Source organism: Epinephelus fuscoguttatus, linkage group LG2 (assembly GCF_011397635.1).
Source record: "Epinephelus fuscoguttatus linkage group LG2, E.fuscoguttatus.final_Chr_v1".
Lineage (NCBI taxonomy): Eukaryota > Metazoa > Chordata > Actinopteri > Perciformes > Serranidae > Epinephelus > Epinephelus fuscoguttatus.
In genome coordinates, this window is record NC_064753.1 from 36,248,725 (window position 1) to 36,261,458 (window position 12,734).

At 42.3% G+C, this 12,734-nt stretch overlaps 1 protein-coding gene across 5 annotated transcripts in view; it reads left to right on the plus strand.

Annotated features, from left to right (window-relative positions):
• Positions 1 to 10,610, plus strand: part of rasa3 (RAS p21 protein activator 3) — a 54,291-nt gene extending 43,681 nt beyond the window's left edge. For 3 of the 5 annotated variants that reach the window (XM_049597809.1, XM_049597819.1, XM_049597827.1), the window contains exons 19-25: positions 2,577 to 2,683; positions 3,464 to 3,478; positions 4,193 to 4,275; positions 4,385 to 4,593; positions 5,022 to 5,125; positions 5,276 to 5,459; positions 5,849 to 10,610. In XM_049597809.1, the coding sequence (XP_049453766.1) occupies positions 2,577 to 2,683; positions 3,464 to 3,478; positions 4,193 to 4,275; positions 4,385 to 4,593; positions 5,022 to 5,125; positions 5,276 to 5,459; positions 5,849 to 5,924 (778 nt within the window). In that variant the 3' untranslated portion in view covers positions 5,925 to 10,610. The remainder of the gene's footprint in view (positions 1 to 2,576; positions 2,684 to 3,463; positions 3,479 to 4,192; positions 4,276 to 4,384; positions 4,594 to 5,021; positions 5,126 to 5,275; positions 5,460 to 5,848) is intronic. The other 2 variants (XM_049597837.1, XM_049597848.1) reach the window with 1 other exon arrangement.
• Positions 10,611 to 12,734: the final 2,124 nt, after the last annotated feature.

Here is a 12,734-nt window from a genome sequence, read left to right on the forward strand (position 1 = left end):
AAAAATATGGAAGGCTTGTGACTACAAGGGGAAACATGAGAGGGTGATGAGGAACAGGAGTTTCCGAAGAAAGTCAGGAGGGTTAGCAAGTCTGCTGACTGCTGGCTGTAGCTTCATATTTATCATTAAGACACAAGAGTTGGATCAATCCTCTCATCCAGCTCTCTGCCAGAAAACGGATAACTGCAGTTCCCAAATTGTCAAACTGTTCCTTTAAGTTGTCTCTAAAGTAAAGCTGGATTTTACCTCCACATGTTTGAGCCCTCATGGTTGGATTTAGTAACGATACACCCGGGGCTGTACACTGAGCCCTGTCTACAAACACACGGGCTGTTGTTGTGATGATATTTCTAATGAGGCTGTAAAGGGGGGAGTTGTGCCAGCGCCTCGCTCATCAACATCCCCACCCTCTTTTGTTTCTGCTACCGGGCGTAGGAGTGTAAAACTCACTATAAAGAGGGTTGATGGGAAGGGGTCTAAAGGCACGAAGGGCAGGTAAGAGCTTCTCTGTATGACGGCTTTGCCCTTGTGACCCCCCCCCCCCCGTGTGTGCACTGTAACCCTTCCCCAAACCAAGCCGGTCATTCTCTCCCACCAACATCATGCGCTGCTGTAGATGCTGCTGCACTTTACTTTATATCTGGTATAAATACAGTATAAGCAACTCGTCTGTTACACTGTCTGACACTGTGTGATGGATTTAAGTCTCTCTGTGTTTCCATGGCAATAGGCTGAGTATACACTGACTGTGATGGTATAAAGTAAAGTGTTAACCTTTACGCCTTAAAGCCTTCTCTAGTGCTGACAGCCCCTCTCGATCCTCGCTGTGCCAGACATGCTTGATGTGACAGTGACAGCAGGGGTTGGTTACTGTACAAACATTTCTGGGATCCCGCATCCTGACCCTTTATACCCTTTTTGTCCAGACTGTGACCACATCACTACCTACACATTAGAGTGTCCAGCACAGCTCCGGGCATTTTGGCAGATGTGAAACCGGCACGTTCTTGGCTCAGTAGCGTGAAGAGTTTCTGTGGGAGAGGAGTAACTTTGGTGCTTCATATCCCACATATGCTATGGCCCTTAGACTCTGAAACAAAGACATCCTGGTGTTTACTCTCCCTGAAAGCCCCCTACTGGTTGTTTAACATGTTTTAGCCCATTATCAACAAAAATGTGTACCTTACATCACTGTCAGACATTTTCTAAAAAAAATCGAGGACATCATAGAGGACTTTTACATGCATTAAAGCTTAGTTAGGGGACTTCTATAAAAATAAAACTGTCACTACACACACACTGTATTACACAAGACATTTAATTGTGTCCCCGTGCCCCCCGTGTATCTATTGGCGATTGTAAGAACCCACTGTGTCTGAACGAAAACAACTAATCAGAGTCGAGGAGTCTCTAATGCAGCTGTCACGTCAATATCTGCCTATGAACTGCAGTCAAACTATCAAACTAGGCAGCTGTGATCGAATATGAATCTGAAGATTTCATTACTGTTTCTCATCTCAGATGTTTTCAGAAACATATTTTTGTGTACTGTTTAGCTGTAAAATGAGAAAGGTTGCTCCAGTGTGTGGGCGGTACTTTTCGTTAAGCTCACTTTTTTTCAACGTGGCAACTAGGTCACAAATGTTCTCATTTTACAGCTAAACTGTACACTTAAATATGTTTTGAAAACTTCCGAGGTGACAAATGGGCAAAGCATTAACTGAATCTCGATTCATGCAAACCTTTTCCACCTCAAGTAGCGTATGTATGCAGGTTTTTAAACACAGGAAAACCTGTTAAATATAGCTGATAGACTGCTTTCCCATTGCCAGTAGAGAAGACGAGTATACCTTTCTGGTTTTTGTTGTTTTTTTTCTTGTTTTCTTTCTCGTGAATGCCAGTTGTAACCTTTCTCATTAACACAAAAGCCATGTGTTAGTCCATTCACTGGGAGAGGGGCTATATTTGATCAGCGTTGCCAAGTTTGACAGTTGGACCGCAGTTCATGAGCAATGATTTATAAATAAGTTGTGAGTTGTGTCAGAAAATCATACCCAGAATTTAAAAAGTGGGCAAATACAAACATCATTAACAGTCAAATGAAAGTTTCTTCTAGGGCTGCAACTAACCATTATTTTCAATAGCGATGTGACTTCTTTAAAAAATATTATCTATATAGCAAAAAGTCAGAAGGTATTTATTCACAGTTTGTTGGTAATGGGGTGAAATGTGCAAAATCCGGGGTACCTTTGACCCGCTGACCCATCTCCTTTTTGACTCATAGACTTTTAAATCTGTGAGCACTGTGAAGTTTTTTACATGTACAGTAGCAACAAACACCAGGAACTGTGAGCATGTAAATGGAATGATAAATGTAGATTAACGACTGCACTGGATTCGTTTAACCTGAATGAATGTGTGGTATATGTAGTTTTACGGGAAGTAATGGATTTATACTCACACTCAGCACTGTAGACACGTACAAGGGATGTATTGTGCCAGATAAATTATATTTTTAAACATGAGCTTGTCTGTCAAGGTTTTCAGTGTTTTTTCTCTCGCCCGTTTTTCCTCAGATTTATGATAAAGAGGGCACAAGGGAGAAACCGGTTTGGAATGAAGAACTTCAAGAAGCGATGGTTTCGCCTCACCAACCACGAGTTTACCTACCACAAAACGAAAGGTGAGCTCAGAGGTCCCTCAGGGTCCTCTTACAGCCGCATTGTTTCCTCGTCTGTTTATGTCGTTGTGTGCGTGTGTGCGCTTGTGTAAGAATCAGCAGGAGGGAGCTGAGCGGGAATCTGCTGAAGGTGCATTTAGCATGAACACAATGTGCACTCAACACATGTGGTGGAGATTAAGTTACTGAGCAGGCAATGCATTTGTGCTGCATCCAAACAAGCCAGGGCCAAAACACGTAAGCTGTTTCTAAATTTCAGACTACATAACAGTTTTTTTAAAGTGAGAAAATCAAGCATACTCCAATTAGTTAGTGTGAAGACTGAAAAACATTTTCATTTATTTAAATTGTGCTGTAGATGGATAGTGACATGACGTTTACATGCACAAAATATTCCAGTTCTGCCCTTATTCTGAAAAAGACAATATTCCTTCTAAGCTGTTTACATGGCTAATGAAAATGAATATTCCACTTATAGCCTCATTTATATGCAGCGTTGTGTACTTGTGTATTAACATGCCATAACAAGTAAATTATGACGCCAAAATATGGAGCTGCTTGTGCACCAAAATACGATTTTTCCACTGGTGGCTGGCTTGTTCGACCGTGTGAACACAGTGTCCCTCTGTCATTCCTTTAACTGCCTTCTTTAAAAGGTTGCCGTATTTGCACATATCCAAAAGCCTGTTGATATCCAAGTCTGTCATATGTTTAAAAGGTATGTTTCTTCCTCTGACCAAAAAATGTGGGCTTTTTTCTTTTGGGCATGCATCTCTACCCCAGCCCTGCAAACTTCTGGTGAGTTGATTTGTGTACAATGAATCCATGACAACACACAGAGCCGACTGTAAACAGGCAACAGGCCACGTGTCACATCCCCAGTTGAGACCCATATTCTGAATGCGTTGTGTACATGTGCTTCTAAAACCTGATTAATGTGGGCATATCCCTCATTTTTCAATCAGAAAACGCTACTTTCAGAATGAGGCTTAATTCGGAATATCCAAATGAAATTTACTGCCTATATGACCCATGTTGAATTTAGAATATTGTCATATTCGGAATATTAGTGTGCATGTAAAAGCAGTCACTGTTGTCCCTCACTGAAATGCACAAAGAAAGGAATGGCAAAATAACATGGCGTCCATTTTATTACTATTCATTCATTCATTCATTTTCCGTAACTTCTTATCATGTCAAGGATTGTTGGGGGGGGGGGGGTTGGACCCTATCCCAGCTGACATTGTGTGAGAGGCAGGGTACATCCTGAATAGGTCGCCAGACTGTCACAGGGCTGACACATAGAGACAGACAACCATTCACACTCACATTCACACCTACAGACAATTTAGAGTCACCAGTTAACCTGCATGTCTTTGGACTGTGGGAGGAAGCCGGAGCACCCTGAGAAAACCCACTTTATTAACTCATGTTAAAACACGTCATTGTTATTTTACACATTCTTTACTTTTTGTAATTTCTCACATCTGATGTGTTTACTTGTACCTCCAGGTGAGAGCGCTCTGTGCAGCATTCCCATAGAGAACATTCTGGCTGTAGAGAGGCTCGAGGAAGAGTCTTTCAAGATGAAAAATGTAAGGACCCCACACATCTTTGGAGCTTTGTGCATCTGGTCCAGAATCACTCCTACATGTGTTTAGATTCCTCCCTCACTTGCTGTCCCTTCTTCCCTCCTTCCTCCAGATGTTCCAGGTTATTCAGCCAGAGCGGGCGCTCTACATCCAGGCCAACAACTGCGTCGAGGCACGAGACTGGATCGACATCCTGACCAAAGTCAGCCAGTGCAACCGCAAACGCCTAAGCACCTACCATCCTTCAGCCTACCTCAACGGCCACTGGCTCTGCTGCAAGCTCTCGGCAGACACAGCCCCTGGGTGTACGCCCTGTACTGGGTAGGTGAAGCTGTTGAAGGGATGACTTTGCTGATTTTCAACCAGCTTTGTGTCATCACAGTGTGGGTTGTAGGTGCAAATGTGTTAAACTTTCCCCTGTCCTACCAACAAATGAGGCTAAACAACTATAAAGTCTGGTGTCTTGTTTCTATGTAGGAGAGCTGGTGGGGCCTTCTGCATGTCTGAGCCCAGGGCCCCATTGACTCATAATCCGCCCATGGGTTTTATACCTCTTCAGCAAAAATGAATGACCTTTCCCACTGTTATGACTGGCCATGTAGCACCAATCAAAAGTATCCACAGAGACAGCACAGCTCTGTGAAAAGACCATCTTTCCAGCAGTGAAATGCTTCTTTAAAGTCCATCCAGGATCAGGTTCCTTTGATTTCTTTCCACTCGCTCATCCTCCTGTGTGCATCTGTTTTCAGCGGTCTCCCAGCAAACATCCAGCTTGACGTCGACGGAGACAGAGAGACTGAGAGGATTTATTCCCTGTTCAGCACATACATGACCAAACTAATCAAGATGCAAGGTTAGATGCTGACAAGAGTGTTTTCAAGTCTTTGTGAGCACGCACGTGTACGATTGCACATTTTCCATGTTTATTTTCACAGTGTCATTTTTGTTCTCTCTCTGACTCCACTGCCCGTCTGCCTGTCTGTCTGTCTGTCTTCCCCTGCAGAGGCCTGCGGCAGCAAGTCTGTGTACGACGGGCCCGAACAGGAGGAGTACTCCAGCTTTGTCATCGATGACCCCCAGGAGACCTACAAAACTCTGAAACTGATTGTTTCAGCCGTGCAGACCTTGGAGCAGCAGCACACCAAGTACAAACGTGACAAATTCAAGAAGACAAAGATAGGAAGCCAGTACGTAGATTATTATTTATCCACGCTAATAGCTCAGATTGTGGTTTTTTTAAACTGCAGTTGTCGCATATAAACTGCAACAGAGGCTGAAAACTGTGGGAAATATGTTAGGTGTGAAATATTACTGAGCAACTTCCCCTTTTGGCCAGCAGGTGGTGTAGTCGTACAGTCCACAATTGCCTGTAATGATTGAACTTGTACAAAGTATGCTGGAGATTAAATGTAGCTATTTTAACATTTCAAACATAATAATGGCGTCATAATACTGGCCTCCAGCTCTGCTTGGCACCTGGTAATCTAAAAAAATGTTAGTTCTATTTCTAGCTCTAAAGACCGCTCTTTAACCTCCTGCCAACAAATAAACACCACCTTTCTCTTTGTATCCCCAGGGAGCATCCGATTGGAGACAAGAGTTTTCAGTGCTACATCCGCCAGCAGTCTGAGAGCTCCACCTACTCCATCTAGCCCTGTGTACTGTTTCTATGATGCCCAGAACCAGCATATTTTACTTAACTGCAAAAACATCCATCTTAGCAATGCTCCATGTCTAGTATTGAGTTTTAAATCTTTATTTTTCCTTAAAACATTTTTTTAAAAAGCCATTTTTGACTTGTCTCCAATGCAAAGCATCCATGCTTCAACAGGAATACTTCACTTTTTTTTACAGACTTTTCTGGAAGCAAGTGATGCTGTTTTGGAAACAAGCGTCACCTGGCTGGCTCTTATTGGTTCAGCGTTAAGGAAAATAAGAGTTTCAAGAGTCAATACCAGACTGAGCGAGCTGTCTAGATGGACTTTTCTTTGCGGTGTCTCAAGATGCATCACTCCGACGTTGGAGGACAGACCTCAGATCAGCATGGAAAATGGAGGAACAGTTGTGGAGGGAAGGAGGGATACGAATGAAGAGATAATCACACCACACGTCTAATTGGGTCTCCTGTCTGTGATGTGACGAGAGAACAAACAAACGTTTTCACTGGACAGTTTCTGACAGTGACCGACACGCACTTTAATCGCCTCCAAATCTATGGATGAACAAGCCTCGCAGCACACTTTTAAAAAAAAAAAAAAGCTTATTTTATGTGTTTGATTTGTATTTTAATGGTTGACATGTTAAAATGTTCCGTTGTATTTCACTCCAGAGGGAAGGAAGGACTTTAATTTTTTTCCTCTTTGGGCGGTGTTGTTGTCCTCATATTTGGTTTTTTTTTCCCCTTTTGTTTATTTGTTTGTTTTGTCCCCAGCCCCTCAGGAAGGCTGTGAAGGTCGAGGGCACACAAGAAGGGATTGTCGGGACCAAGCACAGCCAAGAGCTGCTTGATGTTAGCGGGCAATTTCATCCCTCATTTTAATCCTTATCATCAGTGTGCTAACAGATGTGTAGGCGCAAGTTTTCACGTTTCATTTGAAGCCTTGTCGTGTTTGGATATCATGCTCATGTGTCACCAGGACCGGGGTTCAAGGAATAGTTTAGTTTCGGAGAGTTCAGACACTGAGTCAGACAAACCTGTGGATGCCTTTATTATATCTTTATGTGTGTCAAGTTGCAGCTTCTCTTTCAAAGGGACAGTTCACCCCAAAATCCAAAACACACATTTTCCTCTTACCTTTAGTGCTGTTTATCAATGTAGATTGTTTTGGTGTGAGTTGTCGAATGTTGGAGATATCAGCCATAGAGATGTCTGCCCTCTCTAGAATATAATGAAACTGGATAGCACTCTGCTTGTGGTGCTCAAAGCGCCAAAAAAATACATCTGAAAAACTTAACAGCAATGTCTCTCTCTAGAAATTATGACCTGGTCACTCAAGATAATCCACAGACCTTGTTGTGAACAGTTTCATGTAGGAACTATTTTCTTTTATCATCACCACATAGATGGAAGCATGCATCTCTTGCTCTAGTTCACGTAGCACCTCTGAGCTAGCTAGCGTTACAGCTCGGACAAAAAGGACACCATTAATGTTTACATCTCACGCTGTCACAAGTAAGAGCCTCTTGTCCATGAGTAGATGCACACTTCCTTCTGCGAGGCAATGTAGTTGACGGTTGTAGTTTGATAGAATAAATGTAGTTCCTACATGAAACTGCTCACAACAAGGTCTGTGGATCATCTTGAGTAACCGAGTCATGATTCCTTTAAAGAGACATTGCTGTTGAGGTTTTTAAGTTTTTTGGTGCTTTGAGCACCACAAGCCGAGTGCCATCTAGTTCTGTTATATCCGAGAAATATCTCCAACACTCTGCAACTCACACCAAAACAATCTAGACTCATAAACAGCACTACAGGTATGAGGAAAATTATGTTTTTTTAATTTTGGGGTGAACTGTCCCTTTAACCCAATATTGAAATCGGGGTGAAAACATGCTGTGGGTCTCTGTTGACTCCCATAATCTGTGAATTGTGACTTTGTTCACAAACATAAATATATTCCGTAAAACACACTGTGTAACCACAATATAAACTCAAGTAATAAGGTGCTTATAATATGCACTCAGTGACCACTTTATTGGGTACACCTGTTTAATTGTAAATTGGCTCAGCTGGACCATAAATTCAGTTAAAGTCAAGTTAGAGGTGGTGTTATTTTGGACTATATTATATTGAGAGGTGTTTATAATTTTGTCCCTCCTGCAGTATTTACATACAGTACATGTGAGGTGCAGAGTAATAGAAACGCCCCTGAATATAATGCAATTCACAATATCACCATCACTGACTATAGCCCCAATAATAAACATAAATAAGTTAACACCTCTATGACAGTGACCAAAACCTGAACATTATAGGCATCATAAATTTTACAGCAGAACAGTAGTTGTGGCTCAAAGTGCGGCCCTCAAGTGCAGCACCTGAACATGATGTAAAACAAATACTAAACATTGTAATCATTTTGCTGTTCTTAAGAGACAGTGATGTATGTTCCCTGCATCCAGTAATTGAGCCTCAGCTTGGCTAAGATCACCGCTCAACACACCCTCAAACTGCATGCAGACATCATAAAGACACATGTTTGTCTGACTCTGTTGGTACGTGTCCACAGGAGCCGTCATTTCCATGCTTCCCATTTAATGTCTGTGTAAGCAGCCTTGCAGTGCATTCTGGTAGCGCTGTGTTGTGTGTTGTGAGAGATGGGGCGTTGGCTCCTCATTTACATAAAGCTGAAACCGTGCAAATCAGAGGCACTGGCAAACGTAGAAACTTACCGTTGTTGATCTAACATTAAGTAAGATTCAGCAACTGCATGGCTACTTAATCGCTTCAAATGTTTTCAGAAACACATGTCAGTGAATAATTTCCTAATGCAAGAGAGCTGCCATGTTGGTCCAGCGTGACCCCTCGCATCCAAAAAATGCGCCTGTGGACACATCCCATAATTAAGTAGAAAAAGTTTTAAAGCCAAACTCTCCCTTTGACCATCACAAAGCAGGACCTCCCTGTTAGCACAGGTCATTAACAAGGACCATTTTTAGCTTCTAATGAACCGTTATACTAACATTTTAACCAGTCTTGTCTCAAGTTATGATTGTGAAATGGATAGTGTGTTACTGGTTGTGTCGCCCTGTTGGCTGCCTAATAACTTTTTCTGTTTTGTGAGTTAGCTCTGTCTTACTTTGGAACGGCTGCGCCCTGTAGTTTGAAACCTATTTATATGCATTCCTCTGAGAAACTGCCTGCTGTGAATCTTACCAGTCAGCAACCCCCCCACACACACACACTCTGTCGAAGGTACCGGATTTATTGTCGTTAACCAGTTTGTGTTGTGTCGTTCTACGCTCCCCAAAGGCAACCACTCTCGTTGGCGTTCATATTCATCAGCACTCACTCTCGCCAAAACCTGTGCATGTGAAGTATAGTTGTAGTCATGGCAACGACAGTAGCCTCCGCAGTCACTTCTGTGCGAGCTGGTGACTACACACCACCACAAATTTTTGTATTTTCCAAAACTAAGTACCTGGTTATGTAGCCTCATGGGTGTTCCCGTGATCACAGGATCCCAAACAGTGCCAGTCATCACTTTTATAAAATTTTTTGAAAAACAAACAAAAAAAAATAATTGTTTAGAGATGTTTTTTTATCTATATCTCAAAACCTATACTGTTTTAAGAACAGAGGAGCGATTATTCCGATGACATCTTTTCTTTGTCGAACGTGTTGATCTATGAACTATAAGGAACAACGGTTTGACTCTGTTTTCTATCTTTGTCTTGTCATACAGAAATCTCGCTGTGTATCTGAATTGAATGACTGAGGTGTGTGTGTTTCGTGCGTATGTGTGTGTGCATTTGTCAGTCTGTGCATGAGCGACTGACGTGACGGGTTGTATTGCCAATTGAATTAGCCCAGTGTTGCAGGTCAGGAAAGGCAGAGTTCCACTTGTTAAAAAAGAGAAAATCACTGCCTGTAGTTGTAGAGAGAGCAGTCGGAGCGTGGAAACACTGTCACTCTCCTCTGGCCTGATATGGTGCATCTCCTCTTTCCTCTTGTATAGAACCACTGTTCCATTTAAAGGAACCTTTTGCCAATATATTCTCCCCACTCATTTTATGTATGTAACACAGTGATAACATTGATGAAACATTAAGAGATTGCTGTAACCTCTGAACTTTGGCGAGTGTTTGTTTCCACCAGTTACTAACTCTCCTCAGGTTTACGAAACTCAGCGCTGCGTCTTTCCCTTGCCAAGACCGAGGAGACTCAGCCTGAAGTATAAACCACCAAACGGCTGTCTCTCATCCCTGAGTTGGTAATCATATTTATTATCATTTTAGCAAAACCTTCCCAGAAACATCAGCTCAGTCGGTGTGGTAATGCCACTTACAGGAAGGGCAACTCCTCCACCCAGAAGCCCACAAAGGAATGACTTATGCAATAATGATGTTTCAGCATGCAATAATAACAATAACACCCCCCTCAATAAGCCCATCAGTTTATCACAAGTGATCAACGCACATCTGCTGACCTTTTGCAGTGAGACTGCAGTAAAATAAAAACACATATTACAAAGGGAGAACAGTGTATTTTGTACAAATATTTTGAAAGTATTAAAATAAGCCTGTTATATGTGTACATAAAACAGTTGAATGAATGGTGAAAATGTGATGTGTTTTTTTTCCCCTGGATAACTAAATGAAACCAATATTAATGCAAATGTGGTGTCTGTGTCGTTTGTTGAACATCGCAGTCTGCCTTTAATTTATACACTCATATCAAGAGCTTCATGTTGTTTCAATTAGGAAAGATGTTTTGTTAAAATAATTTAGATGATGGACTCAGGAGGATATTTTTCACAGCGTACATTTTGACTTGACAAAGCCGGAAGAGCTCAGGTTTAATCAATAACATAAATGAATGTGTCCTCCTGGTGCGGCTTATTGGAACAGACTGTTTTTTCTTCCACGATAAAGTCGAACATCTGCTGTTAAAATGCCTACAATCAATTTCAGACAAATGCCTTCTAAATGACGTCAAGCTGTTTCCCAGTGTGGTCCGTCGGCTTTCTTTTTTCTGCTATTGTGTAGAGTGAATCATCTGAATCTTTGCTGGAACAACTTCAGATGGATGTCATGTTGGGTCGAACTGCCAGAAACTGTTTTCAGACCCTCGTCTTTGTTGCATTTACTGGATACCATGCATGTTCCATTCTGTGTGAATGGAGAAGAACAAAGATCCCATTAGTCGTTCAGAGGAGCAGCAGATATGGAGACTTGTTGATAAGTTTGCACTCCAGTACAATAATCTGTGGAATATCAATAGCAGAGTCTCTAACATGGCACACAGGGTTCAAATGTCATTCAAGCGAACCGTAGCACAGACCACTGTTTTGTTGCACACTGCACAAGCACACTGAGAATCAATATGTAGCCTCATTGTTGCTGAAAAACAACTCCATTGGGATTCTGGTGTTGACTGTCACAGGACAAACACATGGAGACATTCGCTGACATTGGGCAAGAGGCAGGGTACACCCTCAACCGGTTGCCAGACTATCACAGGGCTGACACATAGAGACAACCATTCACGCGCACACTCACACCTACGGGCAATTGAGAGACACCAATTAACCCGCATGAGAACATGCAAACTCCGCACAGTCTTAGGTGCTATATTGTGGGCAACTAGACTTGACTAGACTGGATACCACAGTGCAGAAGTATTCTGTTCAAGTAAATATACTTAAAAGTGCCAAAAGTAAAAGTACTAATTTTGCAGGATAATATTAAGGGATTGGATAATGGTTATGATGCATCATGTGTACATCACTTAAAAGTTGCTGCTAAGTCGGTATATATCTCAATAATATGCATATTGGCCTACTTTACAGGGCGGTAATTGTCTATTTAACATTGGAGGGACCATTTGGATCCTCATCTCATGTGACCCAACCCTCCACAGCGGTCTGGTGGGAACAGCTAGACTGACCATGTTAGAGCATTTTAAAAGTTAAATTAGATCAAGAGTACTAAAAGTTTTAAAAGTTTTCATGACTGAGGGCCATTTTACTGAGCCAGAGTATGATTAAGGGCCCCGCAGGAAAAGTGCATGCACTCTGACTTTTTTACAACTGACATACAGTAGGCTATCATTACTTTTATGACCTTTTTGTTATGACTGGCAGGGTGTCGAATCATTTAAAGCTACCTTCAAATAAATCATAGAGGGACTAGGACAAAAACTCTAACAAGACGACATGTAATATTAAGAATGAAAGTTTTTGAACTTATCTCGCCCTGTCTGGCGACGACACCCCCCAGTGGGGTCAGGACATGCCCATAGGAACGAGGACTTGATACAGCCAGGGTATCAAGGCAGTGACGACAGACGACTTGCTTGCAGCGGCGTGGCTGCGTGAGGCAAGGTGTTGCAACAGGATAGTTGAAGCTCTGAAGAACACCGGCAAAGGGCACCTTTTACACCCTGGTCCCTCGCTACCTAAAGGACGCCTTCGCCACCTAGAACAGGAATGCCTCCCCTACTTTGCTGGCTTCACTGCCGGCAACACTAAGGGTATTTTCACATGTAGTTCTCTTAAAAATAACCGAACTCAGTCCTCTTAGGGTGTTTTCACACTTGGTCCTTTTCAGCCCTCTAACTGGACTCAGACTCAGCATTTTTGCGAATATGTGAACACTCGATGAACTCAGACCTCTCTGAAGCGAACCGTACTCAGACCACCTCTAAGGACTGAGTTTAGTTTGTTTAAAAAGGACTTAATGTGAAAACACCCTAAAAGTTGCAAACAGCACAGTCCTCCCTGGTGCCACAGCCACCAACA